The 16,315-nt window shown below is 41.6% G+C and overlaps 1 protein-coding gene across 5 annotated transcripts in view; it reads right to left on the bottom strand.

Annotated features, from left to right (window-relative positions):
* Nucleotides 1-16,315, bottom strand: part of Arhgef3 (Rho guanine nucleotide exchange factor 3) — a 298,065-nt gene that overhangs the window by 39,259 nt on the left and 242,491 nt on the right. For all 5 annotated transcript variants that reach the window (XM_047531346.1, XM_047531347.1, XM_047531349.1 and 2 more), the window contains one exon: nt 1,303-1,410. In XM_047531346.1, coding sequence (XP_047387302.1) covers nt 1,303-1,410 — 108 coding nt within the window. The remainder of the gene's footprint in view (nt 1-1,302; nt 1,411-16,315) is intronic.

Below are 16,315 nucleotides of genomic sequence, written 5' to 3'. Positions count from 1 at the left end.
TGATTTCTGTGGGCTTCAGTCTAATGGAGGATATTAGGGTCTAAGATCTTGGACAAATCTCAATTTTCACTTTAAAAGATAAGCTTCATCAGGAGTTTAAGAATAACTACAGCTGAGCATGGTGGCACATGCTGTAATCCCAGCATCTTGGGAGGCTGAGGAGGAGGATAGAAAATTCAAAGTCAACCTCAGCAACTTAGCAAGGTCCTAAGCAACTTAGTGAGATCCTATCTCAAAAGAAAAAAGAAAAACAGGCTGGAAATATGGTTCAGTGATTAAGCACTCCTAGGTTCAATCCCCAGTACAAAAAAAAAAAAAAAAAAGAAAAGAAAGAAAATGAGAATAACTACAAACACCCATTAACTAAAAAATTACTACAACACCCAAAATTTACTACTGAAGTAATTAGTAAATTATTGATGACTAACAAAGGGCCAAAGGACTATGGGAGGCCCTTTAAATATACCATCACATAAATCTTTGCAACAACTTTACAAAGGAGCTGGTGAAATTATGACATATTTACCCAAAGGAATAAAAGCAAGAACTAGAGATGTTAAGTTACCAGAGCAAGATGATAGTCTTTGAATGAGATAGTAAAGCACAGAGCCAAGGTACTTCTGTTTCAGGGTCCTTGCTCTAACCTAGGGGTCAGCAAACATTTTCTGTGAAGGGCCAGATGGTAATTATTTTTGGCTTTGTGGGCAATATGGTCTCTGTCACAACCATTCAACTCTGCCATTGGGATGCAAAGGCAATCACTGACCAAGCACAGATGGGCATGACTGGGTTCCAACAAAACTTTACTTATAGACAATGAAATCTGAATTTCATATAGTTTTCATATTTCAAGAAATACCACTCTTGTTCCCTGTCCCCTCCAAATGTTCTAAAAAATAAAACCATTCTTAGCTTGTAGGTTTTAAAAACAAACCCAGGCAGCAGGTTGCACTTTTTCCACATGCTGCAGTTTGCTGACCCTGCTACCAGATTCTGCAACCCACCAGCTCATATCATGTGCTGGTTTTCTTAGGAGCACACAGATATTTTAAGACAAAACCTGTAAGAGAACATCTGGATGTAGCATATGCCTTGGAAATAGAATTGTGAGGGAAAATTCAAGGGAAATGGTTTCTGACTCTGCCCTGACTCTAGGTTGCAACTTGAACACTTTTCCTCCTTTCTGTTCTCTCACTTGTACTCTTCTGTTGAGCATTGAATCCAATCAGTCTGTAACCAGGGGAAATTCTGGGTGGGATAAGGATGCCCCTTTCTACAAAAAAACCACTGTGCTCATCTTACCTGCAGAGTTTGGCTGAAGCGCTTTAATGGGGTGGCCTTCACTGGTGGGATGAGGTTTGCTAGAGACGTGACTCTGGAAAGGGGCTTGACCCGTTTATTACTAGGTTCCTGCAGGAAATTGAAAAAAAAAAAAAAAAAAAAAGGAAAATATCAAGGTCAATTCTGAAGACAACCTTACTCTACCACATAATCATGTCCCTCTCCACGAGTTGCTGGCTGCACACTGAACTATGGAATATCAAAAGTGCCCTGTCTCACTCCAGTTCTGCAGAGGTGACCTCACTTAGGAGCCAGGAAAGGATAAATGACGCGGGATGTCAACAGAGGCAGCTTCTGAGAGAACAGCACAGGGGCAGGGATCTCCTTTTCCCTCACCCACAGTATCTGCCAACTTTTAATTTGGAAGCCTCCACCTAGTAAAATCATTCTTCCTATCCTGTAGAGAAAAATGACCTCTGATTTCCCATCCAATGACCTTGTCAGGCAGGTGTCTTGTTGCTTGTGGTTTCGTCTTTTTATAAACCATTTCCCTATTTCCCCGAAAGTCACTCTTCTTTTATGAAGTGGCTTTTCAAAGGCATAAAGATTGCTTTTCTTAATTCACTAAATTAAAAATCTATTTTTTAAAGAAAGGAAGTTTAATTGCTGGGATCTTATGAAAGTATCTTTATATCTACAATGTATTTGAAATGCACATATTAATATTCATAAATATAAACCTGATGGCAAAAGAATACATATAAGGAGAAAATTGTACCATGGGCATTCATTTCTATACTATTTATAGCCACACATTTTGAACATCCCTCCACAGAAAATGTTATTTGCAAATCTGCAATACTCCCAAACTGGACGATGGGTAAGAGGGAGCCTACCCATCCCAATGACTTTACAGACAAAAATTACATAAATAAAAACAGCACACTGTGAGAAAAAGAGAAATAACAGACAAAACATTTTACAAAGACAAAGAGAACGGTTACCCTTGTCTTCCTAAGCTCCATCTGACCTGCAGTAGATGCTGGACAGCACATGCAGACACCAGATTTTGAAGGAAAAAGCCAAAGTAGCCAATTGTGGCAAACCTCAGTCATTTGCAGAGGGAGCCCCCAGGTGCTCATCTTTCCTTTTCAGTCATTGCTTTCAAAGTTCTGAGGAATTAAACCAGAACTTCTGATTCTTCAGGACATCCCTGCAGGATATTCTGAACATAGCAGGTGCTTGGAAAAATCCTCTGTGAATCTGGAATTCTGCTGAGAAACTCTCCTGTCATTTTATGCCCTTGCCAGCCTCAGAAATCCTAAGTCGTCTCTGAAACAGATTGTCCCTGAGTTTTCTGGTATTTAAGTAGAAAAATTCAAAACTTTACCCCCTCCCAAAAGTTCAAAACACTTCCACAGTATGGCTAAGAATGACTTTATAATTTCTCAAAGCAGTTTGATACTTTTCTAAGAGAGAGAAGGAATCCGGGCTGCCGGGGACCTCCCTGCCTTCTTAGCATGCTAAGCTGAACAGGCAGTAGAAAACTCTCAGACCACCAGGAAGGCTCAGCTCCAAAATGTCACGGAGGAATCTCCCAACGTAAGAGACACAGCCTTACAAAGGTGTAAGTATTAAAAAGAGAGGTCCAACAGTCCTTCGTCTTTCAGCTGACATTGCCCTTCAGTATGCTCCCTGTCCAGTGCCTGGCTCCTGAGCATCTGCGCCTAAAAGAGGACTTTTTTTTTTTACGTCAGAGCTGCACCACCAGCACACTGAATCCACGCATGCGTACACACACACACACACACACACACACACACACACACAGAGCCTCTTCAGTATCCCCTGAATTTCTCTAAATCGTTCCTGCTCTGATCTGGAAATGCCAGGATCACAAATCTCTACCTTTGGTGGTATAAACTGCATTGCAGCAATTGAGGAGTCAGGGGATTCCCTGGGGTGGCAGGACTTAGTCTCAGATAATTCTGCATCTACTTCAGAGTCCAGAACCTCTGCTTCTCATTTTTGTGGCTGAAGTTGTTGGGTCACAAATTCTGTATCAGAATGGAAAAGATGAAGGGCAAATAGGAGCTAGATTTTTTTCTTTAAAAGGGGGTAGGAGACACTGCATACTTGGCAGGTTGAGGGATGATCCAGTTCTGTTCTACTTGCTGTGTCATCTCTTCTAATGTTCTGCTGACTTTGCTGCCCATTTTGCACGACCCAGTCAGATGGGCTTTATCTATGTAGCTATAAAGATATATGTACGATGCAATTGCAGGTCCCTCTGTAGGTTCAGCACAGTGCTGCTACACAAGATTGTAACTTAAAATGCTTGCCTAAGGCATTGCCTATTTGCCAGTGAATATCCAGGCTGCTATCTGGCAATCTGAAATTCCCAAGTAAAGAAGGACTGAACCAGAAGCCATTGCTATGATCCAGCAATACAGGCAGGTGCAAGTTCAAAAACGGAACACTTACAGGGTTTTGGAGCTTTATGTCTGACCCACATGAGTGAAGTATGAATTATGGTGTTCTCCTTGAGGGCTTCTGTGAGAATAGGAGATTAAAAAAAATTCTTGGCCTAATTTGATTTTTCTTTTCCATTTACTCAGTATGTCTCCAGCTACATTTTATGGCTGTCTAAAGAGAGCCTTCAGGGAAAATGTTTCCAGATTCTAGTTAAATAGCTCTACTGAGAACTAGCAAATGCAATACCAGGGATGTTTTCAGCCTTTGCAGAGAGACACAGAACAAAACCTGCAGAGAGGCTTCCTAGTCCAACAACTAAAGCTGCCAGACCAAGTTGTGCAAGGTCGATGCTAACCCCAGGAACAAGATGTCCTGTTTCAAGGGCACACACCAGCTCCACCACATAATTTTAAGACAGAGCAGAAGGGCATATCGCTAAAGAAGTTAAAAAAAAAAAGCGGGGGGCGGGGGACAATGAGTATTCTATGTAGGCATTATTTCATGAATAAAAATAGTTTTGTTTCATATTTTCTGGACTTTATAACATTTGTTTTTCTTGTCTTATTGCACTGGCTAGGACCACTTGTATGTTGTTGATTATAAGCCAATATATTGGGTACACTACTCTAATTTTTAATTCTAAAATGATTATTCTTAAGATTTCATCATTATATATTGTGTTTGCTGAAAGAGTGCAAGAGTCATACTTTATTGAGTATGGATAGTTCCCTTATGTACCAAGTTTGCCATGAATTTCTATTATGCATTGGCATTGACATTTATCAAATGATTTGTCTTCTTCTATTCAGAGGCAGGGAAGGGGAAAAGGAGAAAGAAACTAAAAGAAGGGAAATCAGGTAAGAAGGGAAAGAGAAGACAGGCAAAAAAGTAAATTTTTTTCATAAAGGAACAGATTCAGCAATTTAAAATACATCTTGGGCTTAATTACAAACAAAATGGAATAGAGTACTCCATGTTATTTTATTTTAAATATTATTTTTTATTAAGTAGATTTGGATATTCCTTCTGATATACAATGATTTTTATATTTTCCTGATTCTTCTAAAAACCAAAATCAATTGCAACATAAGAAAATGCCTACTACAACCATATGACATGGCATATTTTTATTCCTTCAAAAATAGTTTTAATGACATAAATATGGCATTAGTGAGGAACCCCTTGCCAATTTTCTTTATTTTATTTTATTTTTTTTGCAGCCAGAGTAGGATTTGTAGTAGTAGGAAGATGATCTATGTTATGTCTGCAGTTGCTCTTGAGACTCTACCTTCACTGGGCCACAAAAATAGCCCAGAAGGGGCAGGAGATGCAATCATGTGCACAGGGACTGCTGTACTGCAAAGAAGAAGTGAGAATTGACTGAGTCAGTAGACATTTTACCCATGAGTTGATGGGGTCATATAAAATAGCCTTTCAAGCATTTGGAAATATCAGGGAAGCCTTTATAGGACCCTGCCTGAATAGGCTGGAAACTGCACTCCCAAGGGTTTGTTTAATGTACCTGCAGTAGCCCTCTAAATGCTTTCACTATCCTCATATGAAATAGGAGGTTAAAGTCTCACAGTGACTGAGAAACTCTAGCATAAATAATGATTTAATACTGGTTGTAGGAATTCATTTCAATGCTTAACATATAAAATTTACTAGTTTACTCTTACCAGTATCCCTATAATTTAACTACTATTATGATCCCCATATTCTCAAGTTGAAGAAACTGAGGTATGGAACAGTCAACTTGCTTAAAGTCATTAAGCTAAAAAAAAGAAAGTGACCAGGATTTATATCCAAGGCAGCTTATTCCACAGCCCATGTCCTACATCAGGCCTAGCTTATTCTGTGAGGGCCCAGAAAGTAAACATTTTAGACTTTGTGGGCCACCCAGCCTGTCACAACTACTCAGCTCTGCTGTCAGTCATAAACGGTATGTACAATTATGAATGTGGCTATGGTCCATTACTCCTTTATTTATAAACATGCAAAGTCAAATTTCAGAATATTTTCATGTCAAAAATATTATCCTTTTTCAAACTATTTAAAAACAGAAACTTCTTAGGTTGACACCCATAGGATGTGTGCTGTATTTGGCTTGGTGTCACCCAAAGACACCCAAAGACAATATGCACAACCCCGTCACTCTTGAACAGATACCCCTAGCCATCTTCAGGCTCCAGCAGATGGAATAAGCTTGATCTGCATATTCTCCCTGGGGCTGGCCATGCAGGCTCCTCCCGAGGTGATCAGGGGATGTATATGACTTTAGTTTTTATATGAGTAAACCCTATCCTGCTGCATTTTATTCAAGTTTCTAAGCAAATTAGTCCAAACACAACACCAACAATGTTCCCTGATCATTAACAGGTAAAAACAAAAAACATTAAAAAATGACATGATGCCTTGGGATCTACTTTAAAAATAAAACAAGGTTGGGGTAAGGGGGTGAGAATTGACCACTGGTTGATAAATGTCAAAACCAGGTGCACCACACAGAGCAATCAGTAAGCAATCCCACCTATAGTACAAGCCAAAATTCTCCATAGTAGGAAGTATTTTTGAAATTTTTGTGAAGGCTGGACACAGTGACACATGCCTGTAATTCCAGCAGCTCAGGAGGCTGAGACAGAAGGATCACAAGTTCAAAGCCAGCCTCAGCAACAGTGAGGTGCTAAGCAACTCAATGAGACACTATCTACAAATAAAATACAAAATAGGGCTGGGGATGTGGCTCATTGCTTGAGTGCCCTTGAGTTCAATCCTGGGTACTTAAAAAAAAAAAAAAAAAAAAAAAAAAAAAATATATATATATATATATATATATATATATATATATGGTATTGGGTATTGAACTGAGGATCATTCTAGCACTGAGCTACTTCCCAGTCCTATTTATGTATTTGTTTATTTATTTATTTATTTATCTATTTATTTATTTGAAGACAGTATCTCAATAAGTTGTTAAGGCCTTGAATTTGAAATCCACCTGCCTCAGCCTCCAGAGGCAGTGGAATTACAGGGCATGCACCACTGTGCCTGGCTAGAAAGTTATTTTTTTCCATGTTTTTTAGAAAGTTATTCTTTTTAATGCACACAATATGGTTTTGCAAATGTACCAAAAAACACTCAGAATGAACAGATGTCACCCAAGCATTTTGCATCATTTGTTAGTACAGGCCTAGTGAAGAAGGACACCAGAGAGACAGACATCATCCAAAACAGAAGTCTGGTAAAATGAGGGAAAAACAAAACAACATAACACAAAACAAAACAAACCTGACTGCTGAATTTCAGTACCTCTTAACCAATACAGAATGGACTAGGAAAAGACCCACAATTTTTTTTTCTTTTTCTTTTTTTGTGGTGCTGGGGATCGAACCCAGGGCCCTGTGCTTGCAAGGCAAGCACTTTACCAACAGCTATCTCCCCAGTCCAAGACCCACAGTTTTGGACAGTGAAAGCTGGGAGAACTACTTTACAACATTTAAATTCCAAGGCAGGCACCCTGAGGGAGAAGCATCAGATCAGATGCCAGACTCCCTGAAGTCTGTCTTATTCTATTGACTCATTTCTTTATTCCCTCTCATTAAGAAACCCATCAACAGGCTCCTGATCACTTAACTCCATAACATAAAGCAATCTAATGGGAGGTCAACTCTCATTTATTTCAGAAACAGACAGAGAAAATAGAGGCCCCTTCAAGATCAGACTGCCCATGGACAGGAATCCTCTGATCCTGTTGCTGTATTTATTTTCATTTACGAGCATGGTTCACTTGTCCCCACCACCACCCTGTCTGTCTCCTAAATTCATGCTTTTCTTTCCATTCCTACAATAACACTGTCTTTTACTTAAGAGGCTGAAACCTCCCATCCTGGTCAGAGTATCACTTCCCCTTTGCCTCTCTCCAACCAAATAAGTTCAAAGTTTAAATTAGTGTACCACTGCCTTTATCACCCGCCTCCCAGAGCCAAAGAGCAGTTCACACTGTTCTACAGCTTACGGGTAAGATTCTCACCCTTCAAAACATCTAGGTCAGCACAAATACCCTTGCGTTCTCACTTGCTTTGACATCTCCCATTGCCAAGTCCTTCCTTACCCCTCCAGAGACTCTCATTCACCACTGGCCAATACCTCTCCCACCTCTGCTTCCTTCCAAGACACAAACTGTACTTCAAACAGTCCTAACCCTCCCCTCTGGGGGACATGACAGCTTGCTTTGTAGCTTGTCCTTCAAAAAATTCCCACAGATTCTCCCTCTTGGGTTAATGGCATTGGGACAAATTGGTTAAGAATAAGCCATCTTATTTTATAGATCTCCCTATCCATCCTGCTTGGTCTGGTCTTCATACTTACTAGCTTATTGATCCAAAGCAAATTATTTGTGTTTTTTTCCAAGTGAAAAAATGGGGAAATAACCTCATGATACAGTAGTGAGAAGTCTGTGGAATCGTTAGAATCTATGTCGGGCACTGCAATAAGAGCTTTACATGGATTTGCTCGTGGCACTTTTCAAACATTCCAAGAGAGAGCTAATGTCATTGTCCCTATTTACAGGTGAGTGTGCTGAGGTTCAAGGAGCACAAGTACTTCTACAAGGTCACATACCTAAGGTGACAGAGACAAAATATGGACCAAATGTTGAACTATATGCCTCTGTTAAGCTATTTTGCCTAACGGCTAATGACAAGAAGCACACAGCACAGTGCTCTGAGAATAGTGAACTCTCAAATGAATAGGACCCAGAACAGGATGGCAACCTGACATGTATTTTACTAAAGATGATTTCCCCTCTAAGATCTTTGCCTCTAAGTAAAAGTGAACTTATCTAATCACTCAATATATGCACAATCTTTCAAAAAATTGAGTTGGAAATGATTTTAGATTCACAGAAGAGTTACAAAAATAGTACAGTGTTCCCATACACCCTTTACCCCACTTCCTCCAATATTAACTGCTTACATAACCAGAGAACAATTATCGAAACTAAGAAATTAACATCACCACAATAAACTATTATAGGAGTTATTGGGATTTCACAAGGTGTCCTACTAACATCTTTTTTCTGTACCAGGATCTGATCTGGAATCCCACATTATATTTCATTGTCTTATCTCCACAGTTTCCTCCAATCTGTGAGAATCTCTTAGTTTTCTTGTCTATAAGGATCTTATAGCTCTTGTGTGTGTGTGTGTGTGTGTGTGTGTGTGTGTGTGTGTGGTATGGGGGTGAAATCAGGGGTGCTCCACCACTGAGCTACACTCCCAGCCCTTTTTACTTTTTATTTTCAGACAGGGTCTCACTAAGTTCCCCAGACTGATCTCAAACGCATAATCCTCCTGCTTCCATGTGGTGTTCACATTGGTTCCCAGTTTTCTGACACTTTTGAGGAGACTGGTTGGTTATTTTATAGAATACCTCTTGATTTAGATTTGTCTGATGGTCTCTCATGATTAAGTTCAGGTTATACAACTTTGACAATTTGACAGAAGGATGTGCCCTTCTCCAGATGTCCCATCAGAGAGGTACATAAAGTTGCTATGTCTTATTACTGATGATGTTAACTTTGACACTTGGTCAGGGGGGTGTTATGAGTGAACTATGCCCCCACAAAAAGACATGCAAACTCTAAGCTGGGGTACTAGGAATGTGACTTTACTTAGAAAAAGGATATTTGGATACATAGTCAAGTTCAGATGAGGTTAGAACACGTTAGAACAGGCCCTAAATCCATTTGCTAGTCTCCTCAAAAGAAGGAAGAAATTTAGACAGAAATGCACAGAGGGAAGATGGCCCTGTGGTGACAGGAAGGCAAAGATTGGAGTCATGCATCTACAAGCCAAAGGACTGCCAATCTACAAATACCAAGGATTGCCAGCCAACTCCAGAAACCAGGATAAGGCAAGGAGGAAGGTCCCTGCAGGTTTCAAAGGGAGCACAGCTGTGTTGACAACAGACTTCTAGCCTACAGAACAATAACAACACATTTCTGTTGTTTTAGACCAGTTGGCTTGTGGTACCTTGTAATAGCAGCCCTAGGAAACTAACACAGGTGGTCTGAGGGTTTCTCCAGGGTGAAGTTACTACTGTGCTCTTTGTAATTAATATATAAATTGGAGGAGATACCTAGTGACTATGTGTAGTCTTTTAAATTCAATTTAGGAGTGTTTACACAGTATTTGCAAACCTGGCTTCACTGAAGTGTACATATATCAGTCTTAGGTGAAGCATTTCCTCCTGGTTACACAGGGAAAACCAGAATATGGATTCAGAGTCAGTGCTGGCTGCAGCAGGCAATGAAATGGGCAGGTGAGGTGATCAGCAAGCAGGGCAATGTGGGTGATCTACACAGGTACCATGAAGTGTCTGGGCAAGACAGAAATGGGGTTGATGGGGATGTAGCTCAGTGACAGAGTTCTTGCCTAGCATGTGAGAAGCCCTGGGTCCAATCCCGAGTTCTGTAAAAGGAAAGAGGGTGGCAGGGGCGGGGGGTGTGGATAGGAGTCCAGCAGGAGTGGGGATTGTGGAGACAGGAAGGGGAGCTTCCTTAGAGCTCACAAGTAACTATTCATCTTATGGCGGGGGGAGACAATAATGAAGTGATTGTTCTAATTCCAAATTTTCCACTAATTTTTTTTCCTGTTCTCTTTCCCCTGGCACAGTTAATTAACCTGATATCATCTGTTACCAGAAGATGAAAGGCAAATAATGAGGCCCAAATTCCAACGGAAACCTGGGTTCATTGATTAAGCTGCACGTGTTTCAGAATTATTGGTTTCTAACCCACAAGGTGAGTGGAAGGTCCTCCAACTCAGAACTATAAATTTCCTCTACAGACCCTTATCAGTGATTTCAACAAGGGATGGCAGGCTTTATGGTTTGTGACAAACCACCAGCTCCTGGAGGGATCCCCCAAACCAGTTGTGGAGGCTGGTCTCAAATGTGAAGGGCACACCCCTGTGTTTGTTTTTGCCAGCTGAGTCTGGCTGCCCTTTGCCTTGTGCTAGGCATTCAAGGGGGATTGGATTTCCTCTTTGATGGAAGGGCTCAACTCCCCCTTCACATCAGGTGCTGTGAGGAAAACACTCCAATTTCCTTCCTTAAATGAGAAAAGAAAAAACAAAAGCTAGGGTTTATTTGTTTTGTTTTTGTTAACAGGGAACAAGAAGAACCTGGATAAATAAAATTCAGGGAACACCCTGAGTTAGTTCAGACTCATGCCCAAGCGACAGACAGGCTGTCACGCTGCTGGGTGGAAGCTCTGATGACTTCTCCATCCTTGGCTCACGGAAGTGCTCAAGAGCAGGTGATGAAGTCCCAGGACAGTGTGAGCAAATCCACAAATTAAACCATCAACTCCAAGGGCTATAAAATTGAACATACTGGGGCTGGGGGTGTAGCTCACTGGTAAAGCATGTGCTTGGCATACACGAGGTTTGGGGTTCAATCCCGCTCACCAAAAACAAAACCCTGAACATATTAACTTTGGAGAGATGACATTTATTCCCCATATATCAAGCTCTCATGCAGCATGGAGGGCAGAAATGTACAGCATGTCTGGACCCAAACCCTGTCTTTGAGCCAGTTGGTACCAGAAGCCAAGTGAGCAGCTGGGGTTTCTGTGCCAAAGTCTGGGGCTGCTTTTATGGGCGTGCTGGTTAAGGGAAAGACATCAGGAGGACAGCTGGCTGAGCTCAGCTGATGCTGGCATGAGTCTCTGAAGCCACAACCAGGGTCTCTGCCCGAAAAACAGCTTCCCATACAATGCAACAAAACAACAGGCTAGAAAGAACTCATTCTCAATGACAATTTCTGGGACCCTCCTGGCTCCCTTTCCTCCAGGTTCCCCTGCATCCTTCAAGTCACAATACACCCTGGCAAAATACTACAGCTCTTTCAAGGTTTGAACAAATTGAATGGCAAAATGAAGGGAAGATGGGGTGTGAGGCAAGTGAGATGAATTTCATCCAGTACCCCTTGGAGAAGCCACTCATTTTACCACAAACTCAGAGAGGACTCTCCATGGTTAACTTTTGTTTCTGAGAGAAGACTCAAGCAAGTAATTGCCCTTATTCTTCTCTTGATCATTGAAGTTTTGTCCCCATCTTGGAAAAGGATCCTGTCCTACTTGCTTGACTTGAGGAAAATCATTTTTTTGCTAAATGAAGGCCTATGGGCTGGAATAGGGAGAAAAAAAAGAACTTTGGGAAATCATTTAGGAAAACATGGGACTCAGAGCTGGAGCAGCAGCAGCCTAGGTTACAAATACAATCTCTCAGCAGTGCCAGTAAAATAAAACAGAACCACTGTTTCAAACTGTAGTTTTGGCTAAGGTTTCACTCCTCAATTACTTTCAAAGTTATTCATTTTTGTCAACATTATAAGGGTAAGTCAACATTTGTCCTGGCAGCAAGCCCAAATTGTCATTTTATTAGTCTGCTACTGGTTAAATTGGCCCAAGATTAAACACATCTAATAAATACCCCTAAAATATTGGAGTTTAGAAGAAAACCATGTTAGAGTTCTCTTACACAGGATGTTACTATTACTTAACCTTGGGCAGAAACACACACCCACCCCCCTGGTAAGTTCCTTTTAGCAAATGCTGTCCCCATTGCCTCAAGCTCATCTCAGTCATGCCCAGACATGGTGCTACAGACCTTCAGAGAAAGAGGAAGGTCTCTCTGCAGTCCTTGGCTGCACACCTGCCTTCCAGACTTCAAGCAAAGCTCTTACTCTGTCAAGGCAGAAAAGGCCAGCTGCTCAGGGTTGAGGCACTTTAAGAGTTTAACCTTCTGAAGAAGCAGGAGGGCTGCCAGCAGAGTTGTGTCTCAGTGGCCCTTGCAGGAAGACCAATTTTAGGTCCAGAAATGCTATAAATTTCTGCCCATCATTCTGCACCCATCTCTAGGTCTGGAAAAAGGAGCTGCAGCTGGACATCCCTGATTGGATGATGCCAACAAGGATAAAGAAGGTCTCTGAGGCTTTCGAGTTCCTCAATCAGTCACTTCCTAATGACTTCTTTAGGGTGGATATAAGTTCTGCCTATGTTTATCTCTGTTAAAGGGATAACCTGACTCAACGCTTGGGTTGGACTGGAGGGGAAGGGAGAGAATGGTACCACTGGAGGATTCCATCCCTGTATTAGGGTTCACTGGTGTACATGCAGACCCCAAGAGTACTTTAAGGACATTTTCTAGGTTTGCTCAGAGCTAAGAATGAGTCAAAGGCCTCTGCAGCAGGTGACAAAGCACTTACCACTCTAGCCTAAAGAATGTGTCAATTCTTCGCAGAGGCTCTAAGGATAAAATATGAAACAAGCTTTCTGTTCAGAGAGTGATAGCCTAAAACTCTGAGCCAACAATGTAACCTCTATGAGCATGGTTCCCTCCACTGTAAAGAGAGGACACTTATACTTCCTCACAGTTGCTAGGAGGAGCACATGAGATAATGTGTGGGATGTGCGTGGCACAGCCTTGCCCCATAGGAAGTCACCAGAAATTATCAGAACACTGCCCTTATTTCCAAAGTCCAAGGAGAGGTGTGGTCTCTCCTCCAGTCAAATCTTCTGCCTGTCTCTATTCCCTGCAGCACTGGATTTTGCCTGAGGCTTCCAAAGTCACTTGCTACAAGCATACCAGGGCACTGTGGGGCCACCGAGACTGCTGTGAGACCATGCATTTTGATTCCACCTTCTCTTTCTTCCTAAAGCTTTATTATCTGTTTAGTGAAGCTCTGGATGGAAAGAGCAAAGGCAGAAGTGGCTTGGCAGGTCCAAGGCCATGTCAGAGGAGAGGAAAATGTCAGTGGTGAAATCCCAAGATAAGGACCCGAGTCGGGGAAGGGAACCTAGTAGATGGGTTTTGAGGTCTGCATGGAAATATTGCCCCTATCAACAGATGCACTGATTATGGGCTAGTAGAGCTGGTGTGCAGTATTTTTTAATTTTTGGCACTAGGAATTGAACCCAGGGGTACTTAACTGCTGAGCCATATCCCCAAACCTTTTTTTTTTTTTTTTTTTTTTTTTTTAAATTTTAAGACAGGGTGTCACTAAGTTGCTTAGGGCCTCTCTAAGTTGATGAAGCTGGCTGTGAACTTGAGATCCTCTTGTTTCAGTCTCCTGAGTCACAGGCATTACAAGCCTGCAGCACCGAATCCTGCTGTGCAGTCTTGCTAGACCCAATACTGGCAGGAACCCTGGGCATTCAACCCATGTGGGATATACAAGATGAAATTTTTCCACAAAAATAACATGCTACCTTTGGCTTCCAGAAAGGACCACCCAGAGCCTCGCACATGTCATCTTTTTCATCCACCTGTCATCTTTTGAAGCTCAGTATTATCTTAGCATTTCAGAAGAGAAAAAAGAAGTACAGAGATGAAAAAGGATTCACAGATCTCAATCTCAATGTCCCAAAGAAAGGAGAGACTGTTCTAGCTGAATCTGGAATGATCAAACACATCTCAGGAAAGCAAAACTGACAGGTCTGCCATCAAACTGAAGACACCACAGGGTCCAGGGACCCGCATCTGACTGCTGGGTAAAACCTGCAGAGACATGCGACCAAGGGCACCAGGTCTGCAGGCGGAGATGGATCCTCTTCTCTTGTTGCCCAGTTGGTTTCTATTTTTGACAAGAACAATGATTTTCAGCAGACAAACCTCACAGGGCTGTGACCTCCAGAGAGAAACGTAAAATGCTCACAATGCTCCCTGCAACCCCTAGCTATCCTCCTAGTACCAATTATTCCTTCAGATGTTCATTCAGCCCATATGTGTCCTCAGCAACATATGCCTACACTTAGAACCAGGGAACATGACACTTGGGTGTTTTAGAACATTCTGCTCCCAATACGAAACAAAATACACCCAAATCTGATTATCCTAAACAGGAAAAAAAAAAAAAAATCTACCAAACAACCACTTGGGATTGATTGAATTGGGAATACATTTTTTTTAATTAAAATTTTTTTATTTGAGGCTTTCAGACATTTTACCACTCACTAAGCAATGATAGGCAGAAAAACAAGGTTAAAAGCAGACTGTTCAAGAAACAGTGAGGTGGGTAATTCACAATGGATTCCCATGGCCCTTCTGTTGTCCTCCACAACCCATGACAGATGAGCAAGAGGAAGGGCTTCAAAATGTTGTTTCTTGAGAGGGGTACTCAAGCAGAACACAAGACTGACTGACTTGTTGAGGCAGTTTTAATTTTGCAGTGCATTTTTAATGACAGGAATTTTAAAATGCCCACTACCAGTGGATTTTTCCACGGGCTCATGACAAACACCAGCTCTCAGTGCCATACATTTGCAACCCTGAAACATAGTAATTATGTGTTATTTCTAACTCTCCACAATTAATATGCAGCCAAATGTATCATTATCCACAGCCTATTAAAATTCAGAAGTGTGTGAACATGAAAAAGAGGGTATCAGATGACAAAGGAGGCAAGGAGCCTAGGGGACCTGGCTCTGCACCCCTCAACACTTTCAGTTCATTTCAATAACAGAGTGATAATCAGGAAAATGGGTAGACAATGGCAGTTGACTTAAAATACAGAAGTAAATACAAATTTGTGACTTATCTGTTGGTTTTGTAAAGAAATGTTGGCTTAGCTGCCGAAGATGCAGAAGTAATGGGTACTAACATAAGTTTCCAGAAGAGACAAGGGTGATTTTGTTGAAAATTCCTGGGTGCAGAGAGGGGCAACATTCTCATGTGTTTTCCAGTAAAGGCCATCTATAGGGGGACAGATTCCTTTAGGAAACCTCTGGGTATCTCACCTGGCTAAAGTCTCCCTGGTTATACGACAGAGAGATCGGCAACATTTCTCAAGACAGAAATTTCAAGGTTCTGGACCTCCATCTCGCTATTGGACTCAGGGCTATTTATTATAATATAGAAATGAGTGAAACTGCATCAGACACTTGGAAACACTGTTGACTCCTGTTGGATATACACTATTGTATATCAGAATGTAAGATGAGACCAGTCCTGCATGTATGTGCTAGCAAGCACCTCAGTCTTATTTCAGCACTGTACCAGTATACAATATGATTGTCAGAGTACACAGTAAACTCAGAAGTCAGAAAGTCAAACAAACAACAACAACAACAACAACAACAAAAAAAACCCAAGTCTGCTTGGTAAAGGTCCCTGAGTACCTGCAGGTGGCAAACCATATGGAGGAGTGAGTGGCACTCCTGAGTGTACAAAGCAGGGCTGTTTCCAGGGGCAGCAAAAGCCTCCTGACCCTGCAGAGCCTCAGTGAGCTGCTATTAAATAAATTATATGCTGCCAGAACCTCTGTCTACTCAGAGATTCAAGCAGTTTTCTAGAAACAGAGAAGCCACCCCACACCTGATCCAGATGTGACTGTTCTAATTCTGAAGCACTATGTAAACCACAAGGACCTCTGGGGAGGGTAGGAAGAGGCACCAAGAGAGACAGCCAGCCACCGTCACCAGTATCAGGTGCTGGCATGTACACTCTCATCTATTCTACGCAGCCACCACTTCACCCACTTTTATAGAGGAGGAAGC

Source organism: Sciurus carolinensis, chromosome 17 (genome assembly GCF_902686445.1).
Source record: "Sciurus carolinensis chromosome 17, mSciCar1.2, whole genome shotgun sequence".
NCBI classification, from domain to species: Eukaryota; Metazoa; Chordata; class Mammalia; order Rodentia; family Sciuridae; genus Sciurus; species Sciurus carolinensis.
This window is presented reverse-complemented; position numbering and strand designations above follow the sequence as displayed.